The 25,092-nt window shown below is 38.7% G+C and overlaps 1 protein-coding gene and 1 pseudogene across 3 annotated transcripts in view; one reads left to right on the plus strand and one right to left on the minus strand.

Moving 5' to 3' along the window:
- The first annotated feature begins 594 nt into the window (after positions 1 to 594).
- The window catches only part of TEX10 (testis expressed 10), a 37,803-nt gene continuing 13,305 nt past the window's right edge, over positions 595 to 25,092 (plus strand). Inside the window, exons 1-11 of one of the 2 annotated variants that reach the window (XM_080940096.1) lie at positions 595 to 730; positions 3,008 to 3,196; positions 4,337 to 5,049; positions 5,428 to 5,671; positions 10,286 to 10,395; positions 12,716 to 12,954; positions 13,468 to 13,603; positions 14,063 to 14,238; positions 15,652 to 15,829; positions 22,926 to 23,014; positions 23,819 to 23,952. In XM_080940096.1, the coding sequence (XP_080796222.1) occupies positions 3,017 to 3,196; positions 4,337 to 5,049; positions 5,428 to 5,671; positions 10,286 to 10,395; positions 12,716 to 12,954; positions 13,468 to 13,603; positions 14,063 to 14,238; positions 15,652 to 15,829; positions 22,926 to 23,014; positions 23,819 to 23,952 (2,199 nt within the window). In that variant the 5' untranslated portion in view covers positions 595 to 730; positions 3,008 to 3,016. The remainder of the gene's footprint in view (positions 731 to 3,007; positions 3,197 to 4,336; positions 5,050 to 5,427; positions 5,672 to 10,285; positions 10,396 to 12,715; positions 12,955 to 13,467; positions 13,604 to 14,062; positions 14,239 to 15,651; positions 15,830 to 22,925; positions 23,015 to 23,818; positions 23,953 to 25,092) is intronic. The other variant, XM_080940095.1, reaches the window with a different exon arrangement.
- Positions 18,814 to 19,876, minus strand: LOC308438673 (growth hormone-inducible transmembrane protein-like; annotated as a pseudogene). Its single transcript has 2 exons — positions 19,284 to 19,876; positions 18,814 to 19,094 (listed from the first exon to the last, which is right to left on the minus strand). The product of its transcript is annotated as a growth hormone-inducible transmembrane protein-like (transcript).

Here is a 25,092-nt window from a genome sequence, read left to right on the forward strand (position 1 = left end):
AAGTCAATCTTTGAATTGTTTCATTTTTCAAGACTTCTTCACATCTTCTTTGTAGACATTTTAACATCTCAAATTCTCAAAATTTTCTTATTTTGAGGAGTAGCAGTGAACTATATGCTGAAAAGTTTGTCTCACCGAAAAGCCCCGTCCTAAGATTTCCAGGACTCTGCCGCGAGGTATACAGTTCATAACCTCTTAGCATTTGTCTACTCGGCTTTAGTCCAGGTTACCCCTCCCAGAAATGTTATTTTTGCTACCCAAAACTTTTTCCTTCGTCAATTAAGCTCAGTTTATACTTCTCCCGGGCTACAGCTCCAGGTCTAAAAAACTGTGGTCCTTGGGGAGAAGACCTTTCAAGCAGCTGTAACCAGCCAACATCCTCCAATCCAGAGATGCTGGAAGACCTGACTCGGCTTGCTGGACTCTAGACCCGCCTCTCTCTCCCCAACTTCCGGCGCAGCCCCTTAGAGGGGGCGTGGCCTGCCACTCTGGACCCGCCCTTCGGCTGCGCGCGGCTGCGGCCTGCGGTCACGTGAGCGTGGCGAGGGAGGGGCCCTACTTCCGGGCGGCGGAAGGAGACGCGGCCGCGTGAGGACGAGGCGATTTGAAAACACGCTCTGGGAGCGAGCGAAAAGCCTGCGGCCGGCGGTACACGGCGTGGTCCTGCGGGGCTTGGCGTTCGCTCTCTCCCCGCCTAGTCTTCGTGTCCCGGTTCCGTCCGGGCTCTCAGGTGAGCGGTGTCTGTCCTGCCCGGCCCTCCTGGGGCGCGGACACGCGAGGCCCAGGCGGCGGGACGGGCTGAGGCGGGCTGGGTGGCCAGGGTGTCCGCTGTCGCCCCCCGAGCTTGAGAGCCGGCCGAGGGGCTTCCGAAACGCCTCGAGCGGCCGCGATCCGATTAGGCCAGCGTGTGGGGCTCTCGACGTCCACTGAGGTATAGGAACCATGGTTTTCTTCGGAAAAAAAAAAAAAAAGAAACAGAAACGGGGTTTCCATTTTTGGTGTGCAAGCTTGAAAAGGGGTGGGGAGGTCTAATCGCTGCCCTTCTCTCCTCCACCTTGTCGGAGGACCCTCGCTTTCTGGTCCCTCGAATTTGGGGAGCTTTGGAGACGCAAACGGTTGGAGAGGAATCCCCATAGGCCAACTGCTGCATGTTTGCTTTCTCCATGATTTCTTTCTTCGCAGAGCGGGAATAACTGGAAATAAGGAAAGGTAATATATATAGGCTGGCCTCAAGGCAAACTGCTTGGGAGTTTGCTTAAGTTGCAGTTTTCATCCGCCCAGGTTAGCATTCCTGCTACTGGCCTGTAGCAGGAATCTGTGTCTGTGCATATGCTTGAAGACGGACCTGTTGCAGGAATGGATGTATGTGTATATGCTTGAGTTTTCAAGCGGTTGGGGCTCACTAAAAAGGTGATGAAGTCCTGTGAAAGCTCAGGCCCCGAGACTGGCGTTAGCTCGAATGTACTCACTGTCTCCTACTGTAAACGTGATCTAGTCTAGTCTAGCTGTTTGATTTCCAGTGTTAAGAAAAACCTTTAAGTGGAAATAGTAGCAGCATCTACTGGAACTTTAAAAGTTCCTAATTAAAAAAAAAAATTGCCAGTATGTTTCCGTAAATCTTTGTCGAGATTTAAAAGAGCGATTAGCCCTCCTAATTTTCCTAGCAGATTCACTAGAGTATAGTACTTGAAGTGATATGCACAGCTTGACATTCTTATTCAGAACTAGGTCTGATGTAGATTACTAGAGACCCATCACCTATGAAAGTGTTGAGAGCATGATTCGAAATGTCACAGGGTCGATTTTTCGGGGTTGAGAACCGTTTACTTTTATCTCTGGGAACACTACTGATAAAATGGTAAGAAAAAGTTAGAGTATGCTTGCTTATTAGGTAAAAACCAGCTATGTATTAAAACTAGCCAGATGAATACTGGGACCTTCTGGGTTTGTGAGGCTTGAATGTTTGGGTATATGTTGGTTCTGAAACTAACAGGAGTTTGTTGTGCTTGAAAGGTGCATTTTAACTGTCAGTGGATCAGGGCATTTATTTAATCTGTTTGATAAGGACACATCCGTGTTTAGAAAGCTGTCTGACGACCATGGTCGGGGTCAAAGAGACAGTGTAGAGACAAGAAGCATTTACCAATGAGGAAGCTTGAGTAGTCTAGGGTAGACTTTTTAAAGCTAGTGACTTTGGAATAGGTAGGAAGCATGCAATTCAAAGGATTGGTAAACAAGAATGGAAGTTGTAAGAATGCAGTGGGGAGAATGGAGAAAGGTACAAGGTTATCTAGTTATGCCTGAGTTGTTTGCTTAGTGGCCTGGCTAGTCTTTTTCTGATTCTTAAATCACATTTCTTGTTATCTTGTTGCTTACCTACCTTTCAGGGGTTGGACAGAGAGTAAATACTGTTTTTTATTTATGACTATAATTTTGTCTAATGTTCAGAATGCTTATTTCTGTCCTTACCAGGCTTATTCCTACTCCAGACCTTTACCTGGCTTTCTTGCTCACAAGATACTCATTCCTCCTTCCTGCCTACCTGTTCTATTTTGTTTTGATTTGATTTGTTGTTTGATTGGTTTGTAGCATCCAACATTGATTCATGAAACTTCCTAATTATCTCTTGCATTAAGAAATAGTCAAATTTTCAGATTTTGTTAATTGTGAGTACTATGTGCTTCTAACAGAAACGTACCTGTCGTGTGTTCCAGCAAAACAAAAACAAAAAAACCACTTCAGGTTTCTGTGTAACATTGACAATTTTGTGTGGCTCAGAAAACGCTGCAAAGAAAGGTTCTTTAACAAGAGTCTCCCCTTTTTTGTTAATGATTTGTTTTCAGCATTACTTAACTAAACTAATTCTTACTGTTTTAATGGTTTTGTTGGTTGTCCATTCTGATTCTTTGGCATCGTTATTGATGGCCAGGATTATTCATGGTGATGTTTGATTCTTTACTCTCTTACCACTTATCCTTGCTTTAATTGTTTCCATTCTTTCTGACAGCAGTCAAGAATGACCAAAAAAAGGAAACGCCAAGATGATTTTCAGAAAGTAAAACTAAAAGTTGGTAAAAAGAAGCCCAAGTTAGAAAATGCTACAGCTACAGACTTTAAAACAAAGGCTATACATGTGCCTGAACAACTTAAAGAGGATAGAACACTTCCGACCAACAATAGAAAGCTTAACATAAAGGTAAACTGTAAATCTTTTTGATAATATGACATTTTTTTCTTTCATATTATGTAGAATGTTATTTTTTGTGAAAAGCTGTTTAATCTTTTAAAGCAAGTAATTTGCCTTGGAACCATATGGTATATTGTTAGACAGTGTTTGGTTTCATATATTGCCAATACCTGATGTTGAAATTAATTGTCTTTCCTACTTCAGGAAGTTTTACTAAGCTAAATCCATACTGATTGCTCCATAGTAAACTTTTGGGGGTAGGAGATAGTATATGTCATCGGGAAGTAGTTCTTGCATTTAATTTATCTTTTCAAGTTTTTTTTTTTAATTAGATTTCCTCATTTCTGGACATTTCTTTCTTTCTTCCTTCCTTCCTTCCTTCCTTTTTTTTTAAAAGATTTATTTATTTATTTATTTCATGTAATTGACTACACTGAAGCTGTCTTCGGATGGCTGTGAGCCACCATGTGGTTGCTGGGAATTGAACTCAGGATCTCTGGAAGAGCATTCTGTGCCCTTAACTGCTGAGCCATCTCTCCAGCCCCCTCTTTTCAAGTTCTTTATGGATAGTTTTGTGTTCTTATAGCTGATTAAGATAAGATCTTATGGGTAGTTGGTTTTGAGCTAATTGTAGCATATAGCTCATTACTGGTCTGTAGTAAAGTGCTTGGGGCACTTTTGTAAAAAGCTTGAGGCGAGAATTTTGTAGTTTATAAGATTTTTGGAATATCTGTGTATGTATTATGAGATACATCTTTGGAGAATAAAATTACCAGATAGCATCCTCTGAATAAAACACACCATGTGGAAGTGTGTAAAAAGATCTTGTTTCGTATGGAAAGGGAAAATTTACTTATAATGTTTGGAACCTAGTGGGTCTGCAGTAAATGTTGATTAATGCCACTTTAAATCCTAGAGTGCCAAAACCTGTATGTAGTTTAATGTAAAAAAAGTAACTGAAGCGAGAACTATTACTTTTTTTAGAATAAAATATTTTAAATATAAGTGTTTTGGATCTTAGTAGAGTTAAACAACATTTGGAAAATACTTATACTTTGCACAAGGACTTTAGCTTAGTTTTAGTTAAAATGTTTGCTTGAGTGTGATACCTAGTAATGCTCATACCTAAAGTCTGTATTTGTGTTACAGGATTTGCTGTCACAGATGCATCACTATAGTGGTGGTGTTAAACAAAGTGCTCTTCTCGGACTTAAAGACCTTTTGTCTCAATACCCATTTATAATTGATGCACACCTCTCAAACATATTAAGTGAAGTGACTGCTGTGTTTACAGATAGAGATGCTAATGTACGGTTAGCAGCAGTTCAACTTCTTCAATTCCTGGCCCCCAAAATACGAACTGAACAAATTTCTCCATTTTTTCCTTTGGTAAGTGCCCATCTCTCTAGTGCCATGACTCACATTACTGAAGGAATTCAGGAGGACTCTTTAAAAGTTTTGGACATTCTGCTGGAACATTACCCAGCTCTCATTACTGGCCGTAGCAGTATATTGCTTAAGAACTTTGTAGAACTCATTTCTCATCAGCAGCTGTCCAAAGGACTGGTAAATAGAGACAGAACCCAGTCCTGGATACTTTCTGTAAATCCTAATCGGAGAGTCACTTCTCAGCAATGGAGGCTGAAAGTCTTAGCAAGACTCAGTAAATTCCTTCAGGCCTTGGCAGATGGATCCAGTAGGTTGAGAGAAAGTGAAGGACTTCAGGAACAAAAAGAAACTCCCCATGCCACTAGCAACTCCATTTTTATCAACTGGAAGGATCATGCCAACGACCAGCAACAGATCCAGGTTTATGAAAATGGGGGTTCACAGCCAAATGTCAGTTCACAGTTCAGGCTACGGTAAGGATTTCAGTTATGTCCACACTCAGTTTTCCTATATTGAATTTTAACTGCTGACCATTAATGACTAATGGTGGAAACACATAATACTTGTTTTTCATAATTTTCATGTAGTTATTAATGGTGAGTTGATTAGATGACTCCCAATGGCAAGAGTCATTTGAAAGTGTTTTCATTTGTAGCAAAAGCCTAAATAGAAGTAAAACTTAAATTTCTGTTTGCTTTGCCATTTTAGTGTTTTGTTTTCTTTTTTCCAGTTTTGTTATATGTAATTGATAGTTCATGGTGCTTCATTGTACTGTATTTTATATTTAAGTTAAGCAGGGACAACACATTTTGTAATTACTAACTTTTTTCATTCTTACCTTTCCCTGTTAGGTACTTGGTGGGAACGCTAGGCACTGTGGATGAAGACCTGTCATCCCCTGAAAATCTAAAAGGATTCATTGAGATAATAATTCCATTGTTAATTGAATGCTGGATTGAAGCTTTACCCCCACAACTAGCTGCTACGGTTGGCAGCGGGGTAGAGCGAGAGCCTCTGCAGGTTATGCAGCAAGTCCTCAATGTCATCTCACTGTTGTGGAAACTCTCAAAGCAGCAGGATGAAACCCATACATTGGTGAGAACTAATGGGTTTTTATTTTATTAGTAATGTCTTGTCTTATAATTGATTAGAAATCAGCTTTTACTATATGTTGAGTGTGTGTTCTTTAAGTTTAATGGTAAAGTTTTTTTTTTTTTTTTTGCTTGAAATAGTTTGTCGGAGGTTATTAAATGAATTTTAATATATTTTCAGTGAAATACAAAAGTAAATTTGTTTTGTGAGGTTATTGGCCGGATATAATTTTTTTTAGTGAAATGTGTAACACTTAGCTTATTTGTATTTGGTTTTATTAGAAGTGATTCGTAGTAATATTAAGATGAGTTGTTTATAGGTCAGATGTTGTTGGGAGACAGAGACAGGCAGATCTTTGAGTTCAGGTCAGCCTGGTCTACGTGGTAAAGTCCAGGTCAGCTGGGACTATATAGTGATATGTATCTCTAAACAAACAAACAAAAGAAAAGCAGTGTTGCTTGTTGATTAAGAACATTCTGAAGATTTCTCATGGGATTGGGAAGTTGCTTATTGATTCCTTTTATTATGTGGTGATATCAAATGCAGCAGTTGAAGACTATAGTGAAGTCATAATGATGGTGGTGGAGTATGTTGCATGTTTGTAGTTGAGGTAAGGAAGAACAAAGCCGTGAGATCATCTGCTAAGTAACCATGCTCGCACTAAAGGACAGTGTTAGGAGCACTGCTTTGTGAAGCATGAGGCATCAGCTCGGCAGAAAATCTCTTGGAAGGAGTTTTGGCCAGATTGATATGAGTCTTTTACATGCAGCACTGAGAAGACATCTTGGTTTTTATTTTAATCTTTATTTTGAGCTATGGATTAGGATGAGCCATTATGCTGTGTAAGATAAAACTAAAGATTTTGAATAGCATTATGGATTTGTAATTTGTACTAAGATGTGTTTTAAGGGCATGTTCTATTCTTGCTAGTCTGTTACTATCTGCAAGAATGTCTTTAAATTGCTTTTACAGCTAGGGTAGCATTTTATTGATTATACTTTTAAATTTGTCTTATAAGTCATTATGCATATTAGCAACAAACTAATCATGATTAGGAGTATAGTTATTATACTGGGAAAACAAAGCTTGGTTCTTAATGGTAGTTTATGGTGTAGGCTGATAGTAATGTATGCAGCTTAGAAAAATCTATATTTGTAATTCTAGTGGATCTACCCAATTCTTCAATAAAAATGATGTACCTTGAAAATTTTCTGCTTTAGAATGGTGTTAAGACTTTACTTGTACAATGATCTGTCTTTTACTTTTAGTATGCCATTGGATGCATTCTATGAGGTATTACTACTTCATTATAAGACATTCTATCAGACACTGTTGTTCAACCGTAGGCTAGTAATATAAGAGCATGAGTAAATTTAAGGTAGCCTATGAGAAATTCTGGTATTTGGTTAATTGGTCTATTAAAATACATTTTAAGATATTTCCTACTTAAAATGAGTTTATTAGGATGGAACTGATCAGTCAGTGTTTTCATCTGAAAGATGGAGAAAACTAGGAATTATGATACTTAATATGGCCTTGGAACTAGTATTTTTTCACTTTTAATGTTTTTGTGGTATTTGTGTTTAGAACAGGAGACATAAAATACAGACTCTGCAAATTCTCTAATTGTAATAGTTTCCACTTGAAATTTAATGGATATTTAAAATAGTGTGCTTTGTAACTTTATCATCGCAGGGCTGTCTAGTAGCATTCATTTACATGGGGTACTTAACCGTTTTCAAGACTGTAGACTGTTGAGGACCAGAATACTAAACTGAGATAATGTATATAACTGATAGGGCCAGAGAGATGATTCAGTGGTTAAAATGGCTCCTGGGTTTTTTTTTTCCCCCTCTTCCTCTTTAATGTCTGTTTATGTTTATTTTTTACGTATGAGTGTTTGCCTACATGGATGTGGGTGCATTGTGTACCTGACACCTGCAAGAGGCTAGGGAAGGGCTTTGGATTCCCTGTACTTAATGCTGTGGGTGGTTGTGAGCTCTCATGGATGCCAGGAACTAAATGCAGGTTCTCAACCACGGAGCCATTTCTCTTGCCCTCTGAGTACATAGTGCTGGGGCCACTGGTTTGCTTCCCTTTGCTTCTGTTGGGTGAACACAGCTCCACTCCTGGTGCCTGTAACTCTAACTCTAGGAAACTTAGTGCCTGAGACCTCATGGGCACCTGCACATACATGTAATTAAAGCAAAAGTCTTAGGTGAAGGACTTGTCAGTTTATATTTAAATAATGTATACATACATGTGCATAGTCACACATGTATTAAAGATGGAACCCAGAGCCTTAGCTGTACTGCTGAGCTGTTCTTAGCCTCCAGATATTTAAAAACATCTTGCTAAACTGTTATAACTTGGAAGAAAGAGCTCTTCTCTTATAAAGAAGTATAAAATTTTATCTGTATGACATTAAAAGGCATTTTAATGTTGTACTTTACCATCCCCACTGCTCCTCCTACTTATTTACCTTCAGTAATAGAATAACAGAATGTCGGGTGACCTGTAGGATGGTTTAATCTTTAGGAAGAAGGAAATGACATTCCTTGGCCTCTGAGCATAAATCACAGACATAGGCTGAATTTTAATTTAATTTATATAACTAGACTTTTTCTATTGATGAATTGACATCTGGATCAAATGTAGTTTTAGACTTGCTGATTGCTTAGAACTGTTGGAGCCTTTTCATGTATTTGGTTTACTAGTGTTTACATCACAATTAAGAAATGTAATTTGTTCAAATGTTTTTCAAAATAATTTGAAGCTTTGATCTTCAAAAAGAAATCTCAAGGTACTTATAGTGTAGTGATTGAAGACATCTTATTGGGGTTGCTCATTTCTCATGTATATGTCTTTAATGTATATCTAGTTTTAAGAACCCAAACGAGAATTATAATTTAACATTTTTTTCTTTTAGGGTCCTGTATTGACAGTGTCAGGAACAGTGTAAATGTTTTGTAGCTTTAGCTTTATATTTTAATGTTTGCTTTACTTCTATTTTTTTCTATTTCATTACTGTTACTTTATGAAAATTAGAAGTTGAAACAAGTTAAAGCCCTGTTTTTTGGGTTTTTTTGTTGTTGATTTTTTTTTTTTTTTATCACCGTACTCAAAGAGGATCTGATTAAGTTCATTATAATTTTAAATTTAAACCAGACATAGTGGAATATACCTGTAGCCCCAGTCTTAGGTATCTATTGTTGTGAACAGAAAGTGACTTAGGGAGGAAAGAGTTTATTTTGCTTTCAATTCCAACTCATTGTTTATAGGAGGAATTCAGGACAGGAACTAAAATAGAGCAGGGACCTGGAGGCAAGAACTCATGCAGAAGCCCTTAGGCTGCTCTTCCTGCTTTCTTAGAGAACCCTGGATCACCTGCTCAGGGGGAGCCCTGTCCACAATAGCTTGGGCCCTCCAACATCAGTCACTAACTAAGAAAATGTCCTACAAGATTGTCTTTAGCCTGACCTTATGGAGGCATTTTTTACTTTGAGGTTCCTTCTTAGATGACTTCAGCTGTTTCAAGTTGACTTAAAAACTGGCCAGCTCACCCAACATTCAAGATATAAAAGCAAGATGATTTTAAGTTTCAGGGTAGCCTGGGTTATGTAGTGAAAACTGGTCTTAAAATAATTCTAGGGTTGGACAAAGGAGCAAAGAGCTCAGTGGGTAAAGTGCTTGATGTCCAGACACAGTGATTTTGAGCTTGATGTAGCACCCATGTAAAAGCTGGGCATTGTGACACATGCACTTAGAATCCCATTACTGTGACAGTAGAGACAGGTGGGTTCCTGGGGTTCCTTTGTACCCTAGCCTGTTATTTGAGCTCCAGGCCAGTGAGGGACTTTGATAAAAACCGAGATGAATAGTTTTGAAGAACAACGGTTGAGATTGACCTATGGTCCCTACATAAGCATATACATACTATAGAACACACATAATTCCTCGGATATACTGGGCACTTGTTTTTGCCATTGGAGCTTAGGAGCAAACACTAGCTATAGTTTTACGTACCTGATAGCTCAGTGTGATAGACAACTGCTGTATTAGATGGTGTGAATACAGAATAGTTCTGTTGCAGAAATCTGTTGCAGTGCTGTTCTGAACACGGGAGACAAAGGTGTAAATAAGCATGATTGATTAGGTGCTTGTTTATGGTGCATGCCTCTGGTGGCATTTATGGTAAACTGATGTTCTAGGAGTAAAGGTGACAGTGAAGTAGAATGTTAAAACCATACATAAAAACAGGTGGGGGAGGAGCACAAAGTTTAGGTTGTCAGGAAGTTTTCTGAAGATAAGGTATTTAAAATTGTAGCTTAATGAAGAAGCAATTCAGAATATTTCTCAAATCTCATTTACTCTTTGTCTTAAACAGCTGATAAATATACATGAAAAGCCATGTGCCACAGTGATATGTGAATAAAATTGGATGGTCTAACAGTTTACTCTGGTCTTAAATTTATTTATGTATTACGGCATTGGCAGAAGTAGTCTTACCATGGAACATTAATAATTAGATATCGACATAATTACATTTCTGTTTGATTTATTAGTAACTTTGCATTTTGTCTTGTGTGTTTTCTAATCTCACTTTTATTTCAATAGGAGTCATGGCTTCGAAAAAATTATCTTACTGATTTCAAACATCATTTTATGACTCATTTTCCATATGCCTTAAAAGAAATAAAGCAACGGAAGAGAGAGGCAAATAAAAGGTATTGCAGTTTTCCACTGTGGGCTTAAAATGCTTTGTATCCTAAAATTATTAGATAACAGCTTTAACCTGCAACTTTACTTACCGTGAGGCATTTGTATCTAAATTTTCATGAAAAGAAAGGCCAATCTTGAGCAGATCACTTTAGGCCTTAGGACTAGCATTTTGCTTTGTTTTTGTAAGTCTGTATAGATTTTGCCAGAGTACATAAATAGGAGTTGAATAAAAATTGCTGAGGTAAGTAGCTTATTAAAGCTCATTTTTTTGTTCTCATGTATGCCAGGAAACTGATGAAGAGTCTAGTTTTATCTTGAACGAATAGACAGAGATAGAGGAAATCAGAAACGGCAACAGGACATGGAGTATAAAAATAATTAAGAGTAGAAAAAATTTAAATCTCTACTTCAGGTGAGAGCAGATGTGAAAATAGGTTGTGTAGTAAAACTTGACAAGCTAGTACAAGCCAGAATAGTAAAATTTTAATTACCTCCAATGAGCGAACACTTGAAAGGGAACTTCAGATCTGTCAGAACATTCTTGAATGTATCAAAGGACAGGACAGGTAGGGAGCCACTGAGGCCTTGAGGCCCTGAGAGGTCAAGGACTTTGCTTGGAATTAATCAGTCATTGATTGAATTTCTTGTGGATCCACTAAATACTTAGCTTATTGTATATAAACAGGTTATTGTATTAGAGAAAAAGTATTTTAAAGCACATTCTTTGCTCTCCTAATGCTTTTACTTAATTCTTAAGCAAATATGTCAGGGTCCAGTTAGGAGCTGATTTCATGAGTTTTTAGGTTCAGTGAAAGATCTTACCTTAAAAAGAAAGATATAGGGGCCAGAAAGGTGGCTTGGTCAGTGGGTAAAGGCACTTGCCTGACCTGAGTTAGATCCCTGGGATACAAATGGTAGAAGGAGAAATTAGACCCTTACAAGTTGTCCTCTAACATCCATGAGTATGACACCCGTGCGCCCACACACATACACAACAAAGCCAAATAAATTTAAAAAACAAAACGAAAACAAATAAAATTGAAACACTATCAAGGAAAGACACCTGATATTGTCCTTGGGTCTCCATGTACACATTTGAAAGAAATGTGTTTTACTTGGTGAAAACAAATGAAATGATTTTAGTACATAGATTATAAAATTAGACCATTGCTTACCTGGATCAGTATCTTGTACATTTTCAAAACTTTTTATTGACTCTTGAGTTTCACATCATGCCTCCCAATCCCACTTATCTCCCCATCCCTTTGTATCTGCCTTCCCTATGTACAAACTTCCCATCTCTCAAAATAAAAAACATCTTGTGGAAGCTGTGTGTCCCATAGTATACCCTTTGTTCACACATCTTTACTTATAAATGTTCATTGCATTGAGTCATTGTTTTGTTTGAGGCCTTTGACTTCTGCTACACTATCAATACTGGACCTCACCAGGATTTCTTTTAGATCTCCTGTTCTTGCCTTATGTCAGGGAGATCCTGCAGCTTTGGATCTGCACACTGGCAGCACATCATAAATGAGGTAGATGTTAAAGGTGGGCTAACTCAAAGCCCAGAATCTGGTCCTGGGTGGTAGCTGAGTTGGTCAGCCTGCCTGCTTTCTTGCCCACACCATGAGGGTAAGCTCTCCAGCACTGCCCTGTCTAGCATACCCCATGCTCAGTTGTCAAGGGCCAGGGCCATTTCCCCCTCTCTCATGCCCTCGGGGCCAGCTCACATTTTTATAAGTTTTAGTATTTATTTTTGAGACAAGGTCATACATACTGTGTAGCCCTGGTTGGCTCAGAACACTTTATAGGCTATGCTGCTCTTGAACACAAAGATATATCCCAAGTATTGGGATTAATGACATAATGCCGCTATCTTTATTTTATGCATGAGCAAATTATGATGAGAAATTTGTGGTTACTTTAAAATGTGGTTAGTGTTTAAAATAAAGCAAATGTAAATACTACTTTAATGTCCTACCAAATACAAATACTTGCTTCAAAAAAATCTTGGAGTAAGTTAGGATTTTTCAGTTTTAACAGCTCTTGTAGAAAGTCTTAAGATTTTAGTGTCATGTTAAGTATGGCCATTTGCCCTTCATGGAACAGTAACATAATAATAACCAGTGCCATAGTTGCTCTAATTTGGGTTGTTTTTTTTTTTTTAAACAAACCAACTATGGCCTAAAGTTGTCCAGTTCTCTTGTCAGCTTGGAAATTATAAATTCTGTAAGGAAAAAACCCTTTTAGTTATTGATCGGACTATTTTAAGTGCTCAAAAGCAGGTGTGGTTTATAGATCTGTGTGTGTTTTTGTTTTTAGCATCAAGTATTGCACAGTTCTCTCCAATAATATAGATCATCTTTTACTGAACTTAACACTGTCTGATATCATGGTCTCGCTGGCAAATGCCTCAACTGTACAGAATGATTCCAGCTGGATAGAAACAATAAGGAAGTTTGTGACGGAGACCCTTAAAGCTGGCGCTAGACTGAACAGTAAACAGCTGAACAGATTGCTGGGAGTCTCATGGAGGCTAATCCAGATGCAGCCACACAGAGGTACGTGGTGCAGGAGAGGAGCTCTGACATAGGTCTGACATAAATGGTGATGGTCTTTGAGTAGTCATGCTGGTTACGTTCAAGCTGTTACAAGGCAGCTGGCCTCAGCATTATGAAGCTGTCTGACTCTTCTCTTGGAGTGGGCCTGTTCTGAAGCAAACTGGTAAAGATGTCTACCTTCTTGGATGTGTTTATACCTCTACTATCTAGCTTGAAATTAAATTGGTTTTGAAGTGAGTTTCTCTTTTTTTTTTTCCCATTCAAATAAAAGCTTTCCTGTTCGGTTTTCTTCTCATTTTATTTTATTTATTTATTTGGTCATTTTATAGGTTTGTTCCTGAGAAAGGTGATAATGAAATGTCTGGTTGCTTTGATTTTTGTATCACGCCGTTGCTAATATGATAATCATCAGTTTGTGTCTAAGACAGCTTTGCCCCAGGAACAAAGTAAAAGTCCTGTGCATGTGGGAGGAGTGCCTGTTGATAAGCAGAGGTGTTTTCTTTCTGTCCTCAGATGCTACAGAGAATCTCATTAAGGCAGTTTACTCACTGTATCAACAGAGGGGCCTGCTTCTTCCAGTCAGGACTTTGTTAATCACATTTTTCAGTAAGATCTATCAGAAGGAAGAACTGAGATCTTACAGGTTGAGGTAAAGAATATTTACCCTTAATTTTTTGCTGAATTCTTTGTTAACCTGTGTATTTCAATATGATTAAGCCTTTGGAGAAAGTCTATTTGTCATATTCAAGAAATAATATAAAATTTTATCAAGAACTCTTCACCTTCTTAGGAAACTACAACCATATCTGAGCAGACTAAAACATGCCAGGCTGAAGTAATTCTGTAGGGAAGCAGCGTACTGAGTGCATCTGTCTGTCTCATATATTGTATAGAAGCAAACACTCAAACACCTTGCACAGATGCTGTCCCTTTTCATTTAAAAATTAAGTCATTTTTTAATTTAGTGCAAAACTGCTACAAAAGGGACACCAGCACAACATGTTATTTGTATAGCATTACTTTTAAAGAGAAAAGGATTGGTTTGGTTTAAATTAATCGTCATGTGTTTATATATTAACATTTTATGTTGTTCTTCCTTGACCTTCAGATACCGAAGCAGAGTGCTCTCCCGTTGGCTGGCCGGCTTACCTCTGCAGCTCTCTTACCTTGGCTCCCGAAACCCTGAGCTGTCCACACAGCTGATTGACATTATTCATACTGCTGCGTCACAAGCAAATAAGGACTTACTGAAGAACTTACAAGCTGCTGCTCTCCGAATTTATGGTGAGTATTGAGTGTGGAGGTCAGTCAGCCTTGATCTAGTCCAGAAAGGAAAAAGGATGTTAAAGGGGAGTTGGAGTCTGAAAGATTTGCCTTTCTTTTGATTCTCATTAGGTTAAGTTACTCAAAATACAAAACTGTAAATTTAAAGTGTATTATAGTAGTTTTTACCTTGTATATCTTCCCTACTAGTTTTGTTGTTGCTTGGAAGGTGTGTTTGGAACAGGGTCTCACAATGTAGTTTAAGCCCCTCCCTCATACCTGAGATCTCTCTGTTTCTCTGCCGTGAGTACATGTCCTTCTATGTCCAAGTTGACTTTTTGCTTAAGTTATCTTTAAAACGTCAAAAATTTAGCTAATAACATACTTTGAAAATCTTTCTGATGCTTTGATGGCAAGATAGTTCTTATATTATTTAATCCTAATGAGTGTCTTAGATGACTCCCATACTAATATTCTATTCATCTTTAAATTAATATTAATTAATTAATACTATTAATTTTGAAAAATATTAAGAGCTTATTTGCAAATATATTTATAAAGTATATGTACGTTAGATTTATTAAGATATGTTTCACATGTTGTAAGTTTTATGATTTTATAATGTATAGTTGAGTAATTCCTAAATATGTTTCTAATTCTAAATATGTTTCATTATTACTGCTACATAATAATAGAACATTTTCGTCACGCCCAAAGAAACCTTGTTTTCATTAGTTATCCCATCTCTTTAATTCTTCTTTACTTAAGCTCCTGACAGCAGTTATATTTCTTTGTCTGGATTTTTTTTTTAAGGATTTTTTAAAGAGTTGTGGTTTTTTTTTTTTTGAGGGGGGGGGTGGTTATGTGTCTGTGTTGCCTTTATGCCTGTGAATACAGGTGCTCTTGGCAGCCAGAAGCATCAGATCTTCCTGAACGCCGTGATCTGGTCCTCTGGAAGCACAGGCACATGCTCTTCACCTCTGAGCCTTCTCTCCAGACCCTTTGGACACTTAAAATGAGGATTATAATCTAAGGTCTTTGTGCCTAACTAGCTTCTAAATATTGAGCATGGCTGTGTACACATGGAGCAAGCAAGTTGTGTAAATTAGGTTCATGTAATTATTTTTAATGAAAATGCTTGTGCTACTATTGTGCTTTGTTTTTAATCTTTTTTCATCCCCATCAGACATTTTTTTTTCCAAAAATTCTATGAAGATCTTTGGATGTTATAAAGTTAATAGTATAATAAGAGTAAATAAATGATTATGCCCGATAGCTTAGTAATTCATGCCTGTTGAAAACCTTTTGTATGTAATTGTTAAAATTTGGTAAACATAGATTGTCAACATTTAATTCACTGGAAGTCATCCAGCTGCTTCAATAATGCAGTCTGTGTATCTGATGGTTGACTTTGATATTTATCTACCCCACTAGATCCTCAAGAAGGCGCTGTGGTGGTTCTTCCCGCGGAGTCTCAGCAGCGTTTGGTTCAGCTTTTGTATTTTCTACCTGCTCTGCCTGCTGATTTGCTTTCTCGGTTAAGTCGGTGCTGCATTATGGGAAGACTCGGTTCAAGTTTGGCTGCCACACTTATTGGGATACTGTATATGAGGTATTACTGTGAAGTGAGCTATGTTTTAAGTGCATCATCTTTCCTTTTTTCTAGTGGGACAGAAATACAGAAGGTCTTTTTGTTTTGTATTTGAGAACAGAGTTTCTCTGCCTAGTCCTGGCTATTCTTGAACTTACAATGTAGATCACACTCGCTTCGCCTTAAGAATGCTAGAACTAAAGGCAAGCGCGTCTTTTGTAGTAGCATACTGGACACCTTCGTTTACTTTTAATGTGGCTGTTAGAACTTTGCTAATACTGTTATTGTCTGAAGACAGTTTGTTGATACTAAGGCTGATGCAGGTTTCTTGTTTTGTAATGTATGTCCATAATTTGGAATAGAGGCCATAGTTAAGTGGTTCATAGCATGCCGGTAAGAGTTCTGTATTAAAATCTCAAGTGCTATGTGTTGTGATATGGACCTTTTTAAAGCAAGTTTAGATCTTTTGGGTAAGAATACATGAATGGTGTGTGTGTGTGTGTGTGTGTGTGTGTGTGTGTGTGTGTGTGTGTGTGTGTGTGTGTGTTTATTGGAGGGGAGTCGGATTGCATGTGGGATCTTGAGAATGGTGTTGGGAATTAACTTCCCTTGTTCCACCATATTTATTAAGGCAGGGCCTTAGTAAAGTCCAGAGCAAGATCACTTCCTCTGGGGATCTCCTGCCTCTGCCGGAATTACAGGTGGCTCATCATGCCCATTTAACATTCGTTTGTTCTGGGGGGATTCAAAATGTTTCCTCTTACCAATTTTTTAGGTAATCTCTTATCTGCCTTTATTATTTGGGACTGTTATAGATGGCTATACTGATAAGATCAGTTCTACTTTTTCATGTGGCTTATTACATTTTCCTCAAAGTTCATTATATTGTATGAGGTTTGTTTTTTTGTTTGTTTTTTCCCTATTTTTTTTTTCATTTTACAGTTTTTATTGTTCCAGCAATGACATTCAACATTGTAAAATACTGCCATTAAAATATATCAACAGCCCACGGTGGGCAGAATGGCCCAGTGGGTAAAAGGTGTTTGTTACTGAGCTCAACAACCTGAGCTAAACCTTGAGACCCATTGTGGTGGAGGGAGCCCTCCAAGTTGTCCCTCAGATTATCACATGCCCACAGGATGCCATTGCATGTATGTACCCACACATGTAAAAGAATCCTTGATCTTATTAATTTCTACCGACACTACTGCTGAAATCATACTTGTTTTATAACTAGATGACGAAAGATCAAACTTTGGGATTTAAACTGCTACTGAAAACAATAGGTACTTTAAGATTTCAACTTAACATGACAGTGAAACTTCATGGAGACTAGAAGAAAGACAGAACTTGGGCATCTAGATTTTTTTACTTCAGGGGAAAAATAAACAACAGCAACAGCTAAAATTCACACAATGTCCAGTCATAGCTGCACTAACCCCACAGGTGAATGTTGACTCTGTCTTACAGTTGAGAAAATTGTGCCTGGGGAGGTTAGGTCATTTGTCTAGGATCATCTAAGAAATCAGTCAAAATCCAAATGGAGGCAGGCCATCAAGCCACAGGTCTCCTGTCTTCCCAGATTGCAGTAATGTACTGCACAGTAAAAGCCCAACTTGCTATTTTATTCAAGATTCTGGTGACACAGACTGGACATATCAGGCAGAAAAAAGTACAGCAATAACCATCTGGCTGGAAATTTTATTTCAGAAATAAGCATTTGATGTACTTTAAAGTGATTAAAAGAATTATTTATGGACTACTATAATAAATACTTCTTAAAAGTAGCTATTCTGTAAATACACATACAGACTTCAATGAAGAACCCCCCACTGCAAACAAGTGATCTGTATAAATGTCACAAGGAAGCTGAGCAATGGCCTGGACAAGAGAGAGAATGATAGGGGAGTCTAATGAAGCACCTCCTCAATACACTTCTCATTCAACTATTCCCAAGGTCAACTAAGGTTGTTTTGTTTGTTCATGCTTAACATGACAGGGACATAGGAAGCCAACAGTTCTAGAAGAAAAACCAACCCTAATCTTAGTGTAAGCCATAAAGAGGCTTTTCTAACAGCTGTCAAAGCTATGTTGAGAAAAGCAAGCATGCTTTCAATTAGACACCAAGAATATATCCCCCCACAACCCTCCTCAAATAAACCAAACCTAAAAACCCCATCCAACTACAAATATACCATATATTTGAAAACAAATGAATCTTGAGCATTGGCGTATGTTAGACTGAACATAGCTGGTAGATTTTTGTTGTTTGTTTTAGAGACAGGCCCTTGGCTGGCCTGAAACTCACTTTGTAGACCAGGCTGGCCTTGAACTGAGAGATCTGCTTGCCTCTGCCTCCCAAATGCTGCGGTTAAAGGCACATGCACCCAGCTTGTTCTAAAAGACTTCATAGTAAAGCTCATTTACACAGCATTCTAGCAGGAATTCTCTGTATGGATAACAGTCTGGACTGTCCTGACAGTGAGTAGTCAATTAACAACCATTAACAGCACAGAAGAAACACCGGTTTGTTATCACCACATAAGGTGGTCCCGTTTCCACATCTCCGATGTCTTTCATTGGCTCACCCATCAGTGCTGTCCTAAGCATTCAAAATGACTGCAGGTGGTTTTTTTTAATCTCTCTGATCTCTATACCAAAACTGGTCATTCACAACATCATTTTAATATTCTTCAGACTTCCATAATATGAAGACACACAAAGTTGTTAACTTTTACTTATCCAATAAATAAAATAATACTTGAAATCTTCTAACATTTCTTTGTTCACACATTCATCAAAGCATTTTCAAAGTAGGAAAGCATGACGGATGAAAGTGTATGTGCTTATTTGGAAGACACCTTTTGCATTCTCTAAAAGAAAAGGCAGGCCTGAAGGGTCACAGTACTGAACATTTAAACATAGTGACAGGTTCTTCTAAACCTCAAGGAATTCTGCTGGTGCAAACTGTAATGACGATCTGCTCCCACTGAACACGCAAGACATCAGTGAGCAGAGACGCCATGGCGGTCACTCCATCTCTTTCTGTTGCTTCCAGTTGCTAGCATAGCTGCCACTCGCATAAATATATTTAGTGTATCCATGTAGATTGACAACATGGAATTGATGGGATCATACTTCTGAACTCCATACATGGGTGTCATTTCTGCACGTTTGACTACTTTCTCAGTGTTGTACAGAACATGCTGAAAAGAACTAAGCCACCATACATGGCCACTGAATACAGACTGGCACCAGCCACGGAGGTCGGGGGAAGAAACATGGACCCCAGTGAAGACCCAAAGACAAGACCCAGGCCCACTCCCAAGGGTGCTCCCATGTTCAAAAACTTCTCACTAGGTGCACACATGGCCACAGTAGAGAGGCCACCCACAATCCCAGCGGTGTACCACACGGCTCTCAGGAGAAGAGGTCCCCCTCAGATTGTCAGAGGAGCCACAACTGTACCCACCACACCAGAATGCAGCATCCAGGCCACATGCTTAGGGCCTGCGCTCTGCTCGTATGATATTGACTGCACAGCATTCCAGCGCCAGTCATGGCTGCAAAGGTTGCACCAATTGTCATCCAGGAGCCTGTCATTATGAAGTTCATGAGAGCAGGTGTCCTGGCTACTGCCAAGGCAGACAAAGCTGTTAATCCAATACTTTCTGCTAAGTACATGTAAGTAGAATAAGTTCTGTCCTTTACATACTGAGGCCAAATTACAGCCTTTTTGATAGCTCCAATCTCATGAGACATTCCCAAGCCATAGTAGCACAGCTCCAAGACCAACAGCTGCTCCTCCAGCAACAAACCACCTTCCATCTGATCAATTTTAAAGATTTTTTCCATGGATGGCTCCAGGGCTGCCTCTTTCAGTTCTTGCCCAGTTTTCCCACGGTGAGTCCTAATTCTTGTCTTGGTAGCATATTCCCTGCTGGGTGTTAAGAGTCATTGGTTCTTTGTGATGGAACCCTTCACAAGTGGAGAGGACTTGGTGATGAAAGTGGGCTGGGAAGCTCGAGAAGGTAGAGTCCGGAGACACACAAGCCTTGCAGCCAACATGGTGCGTGATAGACCGGTTCACTAAGCAGATCTGAAATGCTCAGCTCCGGTCACCTTCACCACGGGACTCCCTTCCGGGCCACCCAAACGGGGAGAGCGCAACCTCCTTCTTTTTTCCCTATCTTTTGAGGCCATGTGATAGTCTGTCAGACAGACATATACTGCATTTACTTTTCAGCTTGCCTGTTGATGAGCACATGGATTGTTTCTTCCATTTGGCCACTGTGAATAAGACTTTATGCACATTTGTGCACAAGTGTCTCTTTGAGACCTTGCTTTCAATATTTTTGCTGTGTAACAAAGATATCGAATGGGTCAATCATGTGGTAGTACTGTCTTTATTTTTATGCACATGCAAGTGCTCTTTTACTAAGAGTACCTCTACAACTCAGATGTTTAGTGTTTGCAGGAACTGTAAATACCTTGCCCTACGGGCTGGAGAGATGGCTCAGTGGTTAAGAGCACTGACTGCTCCTCCAGAGGTCCTGAGTTCAAATCCTAGCAACCACATGGTAGCTCACAACCATCTGTAATGAGATATTCTGGTGTGTCTGAAGACAGCGACAGTGGACTCATATAAAAAGACACCTTGCCCTCCATAGTGGCTTTGCCAATTTTTTCCTCTGAAAGGTATTTTTTTTTGTTTTGCTTTGCTTCCTTTTTTGTTTTGTGTGTGTGTTTTGAGACAGGTCTCGTCTCTATAGACCAGTCTGGACTTGAATTCACAGAGATCCTCCTGCCAACACTAGAATTTAAAGTGTGCATGCACCACCACACCTGACTTTAAAAAAATACGGCATTGCTAGTGTTGAAAATACCCTCTGTCACTTGTTTGAATCACCGATTGATTATCTCCCCCATGTCCCGACAGACAATTTCTCTGTAGCCCTAGCTGTTCTGGAATTCTCTGTAGACTCTTAGAGATTCACCTGCATCCAAGCGCTGGGATTAAAGGTGTGTGCCACCGTGCCCAGCTATCAGTTGCTTCTTTTAACAGCTGACATTTGGCTGTTAAAAGACATGTTTCATATCTTCCTCGCCTTTCTAGCAACCACTATTTACAATGTTGCTTATATTTGAAAATTCAAGATTTACTTCTCATGTGTGTTAGTTTGTTAGAATTGATTATATTTTTAAGAATTTGAAGCATTGATAGTTTCCTATGATTTTCTTTCTTAGATATAGAAAAAAAGTGTACTTTGATGTAAAGCTTTTATTTAATGTCAGGCCTTGGGAATTTGTTTTTTGTTCAGTACTATATATAATCAGAAATGCTTGTACTTAATGCCTTCCATTGAGAGACACTTAGTCCTTACTTAGCCACATTGTTTTAAATACTCAGTTTAGCTTTTGAACACTTGAGTCCCTTGAAACTGCATTTAACATTCCAGTTCATCCTTTTGTCAAGGGTGGGTTTGGCAGTCTTGTGTTGTTTAACTTTTCTTTGGGGATTTTTGTAGTGATAGTTCAAAATTTGAATTAACCCACAGTACTGACATAGTGGTTCATAATCAGTAAAAGCAGGTTGGGAGTAGGGTGGAGCTCAGTGATAGAATGTATGCTGAGACCTGGATTCCATCCTGCTTCAATTTCCGACTAACTGGTTCCTTCAGACATATTTTTAAGTACTTCAGGTGTTTTTGTTAGTATCTCTCCTACTAGACCATGCTTATGTATTACCCAAACTTTCTTATTTACAACTCAAACTTTAAATGGACCTTCTATTTCCAGCCACTGGGTGGCACAGTTGCTTCCTTTGTATACTGGGTATAAGATGATTTTTCTATTAACTCTTTTGTTCCTCTTTCTGTTCTTGATGTTGCATTCCTCTGATATTCTTCCATGGATATCTACATGTTGCTTTGAATGACACAGAACAATGCTTAGTACCCCTCCTCCTACTTAAGAATATTCATAAGTTCGAATGTGGGTTTTCCTCCATTGTGATGGGTTTGGGATTTAAGGCAGCATCCCTGTACTCTAAGCACTACTAGAAGTGGGCACATGGGTAAATTAGACCTACCTCTGCCCATCATTTACTGCTGTCTGACAGAATCTGTGATCTGAGCTTCTTAGGGCAAACTTTTCCTAAGGAAGCCTGGCTTTGAGGGGTTTTCAAAGACTAACTAGTAACTTGTCCTACTAAGTATTTCTCATTTAAAGCTGACATACAGTTAGCTTTTCTCTTTTTATTTTGGGTTTGTTTTTTTCAAATAGGTAGACTAGGTTGGTGTAAAATTCAGTATATAATTGAGGAAGGCCATGTTTTCCTGTCTGCCTCATAAGACTGGGTTTACAGATTTGTGCCACCACACTCAGCTCATTCCAGTTTTCTTTCAGATCCTGTGTTAACTGTGTTTTTGTGAGGGTAGACCAGAATACAGCATATCACTTTTAACAATAAAGTTTTCAAAGCCTGGTTAAGATGCTTTTGCTCTAGTTAGCTGTGAAGCTGAGATTCCATTACACTTACTTGTAAAGAGTCAGACTTTCTGAGATAAATAAAAGTACAATGGTGGGATCAACCACAAGAGAAAATGAAAAACTTCCTTGCTTCTTGGGATCTAATTCGAAATGTGGGATGGAAGTTTTACTACATCATCTATGTTGGGCCAGTTACACTTTTTAATCAAGTACGTAACTGTAAATATTAATGCCTCTTTTATAACTACAATACGGAAGTCCTTATAAATGGAGTTAAAACTATATATGGATATATTTGCAGTAAAGGAAAGTGCAGAAGTGGGATTGGGTCAGTGGTGGGGCACTCGGAGATCCTTGGTTTAGTCTCAGTCGTTGTCTTTTTTTTTTTTTTTAATCATGGTTTATTTTTAATGCACTGATTTTTGCCTGTATGTATGGCTGTGTGGGGGTGTTGGATCCCCTGGAGCTGGAATTACAGCCAGTTGTGAGTTGCCATGTGGGTGATAGAAATTGAACCTAGATCCTGTGGAAGGGCAGCCTTCCCTTAACCACCAAGCTGTCTCTAACTTCCCGACACCTCTGCTCTTTACAATCAGACTGGTAATAGTGCTTTTGTTTCTTGTAGATCATCTTTTTCTGGATGGAGCCACTCGGTTAATGACTGCTTAATGACTGATGTGGATTATCTCAGCTTCTTATTTTCTACACTGACAGGTAGCCATGTTAACTTGTCAAGTTAACGAGAGGATGCATGGCTGTGTGACTGTAGCCTGCTAGCTTCCTTACACTGCTCTTGGAAGTGTGGCGGTCTGAATGTGAAAAGCTAGCTTGTTGGGCAGGCAGTATCTGTGGTAGTCTAATCATTTGAAAACTATTAATCAAGAGGGTCATTGACAGATTGTCTGTGTGCGTTGGACCAAGTATAATAGAGCCAAGAGAGACATCAGAATCATGTTAGCTAAGGTATAATATACCTTAAAGTTTGGAGGTCAATCCACCTCCCACTCCACCCTTTTCTCCCCAGATAAACAATGTAGAGCAGATAAGAGTGATAGAAGAACTTGCTGTGTAAGAACACGCAGTGTTTAATGTACTTGGAATGGAGCACATTGCTGCTCCTACTTGTTCATTTGCTTTTTGTCTTTTGACATAGGTCTTGGTTTTCCCTGGAATTCAGAGATCCCTCCCTCTGACTCCAGAGTGCTGGGATTAAAGGCGTGTGCCACTCACTTTCTTTGTTAACATTTGCTGTTTATTGAAATGATTGTGCTCCTTTTTAAAAATATAAAGAGTAAAGCTCCCAGTGAACATGGTAAAACATTTTTTGCTATGTTTAAGTTGGGTCAGATCACATCCTTTGCATATGTAGCTAATGTGAACTTTACAGTTTTGTTACTAGGATTTAATTCCTTAAGGCACTGTAAGATACAAACAGCAGGTAACAAAGGAGACCTGTTGTGTTATGTATTGCTGCTCTGCGATCTATTTTCAGCTGTCTCTCTTTGTCACCTGCATTAGGGTTTTCAAAAGAGGAGTTGGCCTGGCTTCAGAACCTTCGAGGCGTTCCTCATGTCATCCAGACGTCACTTTCCCCTGTGCTTCTCTACCTGACCGACCTAGACCAGTTCCTGCACCATTGGGACATAACAGAGGTAACCGCACACTGCACCCAGAAAGAGGCGGCTTGAGTCACCAGTGCCTGCTGTGCACTGTGTGGGTGTGGGATGCTGCGGCACAGAGCAGGGCGGAGGGCTGTCCTTCTGCTGGAGATGGAGAGGACAGCTGTGTTTATAGCCGTGAAGCCATGTATTTTGAAGGGGGAGAATGTATATATACAAAGAGCTTCATGGTAGAGGATGGATTTAACATAGTTATTGAAAGAACCCCACTTGTTTAGGTTTTGAAGCAAGCATGCAGATCTTGTTTAGTTAATTAAAAGCAGATTGTGGTTTATATTTTATATCTTTTATCTTAAGTAGACTATTAAAAAGTTTTAAAAATTTTTGTTAAAGAAACCTTCAGAAATACTAAATTCTCTAGATACTTAATAAATTTGCAAGTGTAAATCTTACTATTAGCTTTCAGTATTAGTGAAAATGCACATTGAAACCTTAGGTCTAAGCCAAGTTTTAGCATGAAATTTTAAGGGTCATCTTATACTAAAAGGCAAAATTATTTTAAAAGATTATTACTAGAACAACTGCCAAAGGTCATAAATACTATTGTTGAGGGTTTTAGGGGTGTGTGTGTGTGCGTATGTGTGTGTGTGTCTAGGGTATATGTGCTTGTGTGTGTGTATAGCCATTGCACAGTTGTCATGAAAGCATGATCAACTGTTTCTGAAATGAACATTGGGCACAGACATGAGCTAAGTTTTAAGGTTTCTCTCTCTGAAATGTTAAGTCAGAAATTGTGGAAAATTAGATTTATAATTTTAGTTTTTGAAGTTTTTAAGCAAAGTTCCTCAATTTCCTTTTAAATAAACTTTGTTGTATTTTCATTTTCATGTAAATGTATTTGAAGTGTATATACTTTTGCTCTCCTAAGTGTACAAATTTTATTTTTCTAATTTATTTTAATAAGTTACCAGTAGATTAGAATTCCTTAGTTATTTTGGGATAGTGAAAATGAAGTTTTCACTGAGGCTATTTGAGGCTATTCACAAAATAAAATTTAGAAAAGACAACTCATGAGAAAAGTCTTTTCTTATCCCCACCCTAATCCCGTGTCTGCATGTATGCACAGGGACATGCTTTCGATTTTCCTCATTTATGAACATAATACTCTATACA

Source organism: Micromys minutus, assembly GCF_963924665.1.
Source record: "Micromys minutus genome assembly, chromosome: 28".
NCBI lineage: Eukaryota > Metazoa > Chordata > Mammalia > Rodentia > Muridae > Micromys > Micromys minutus.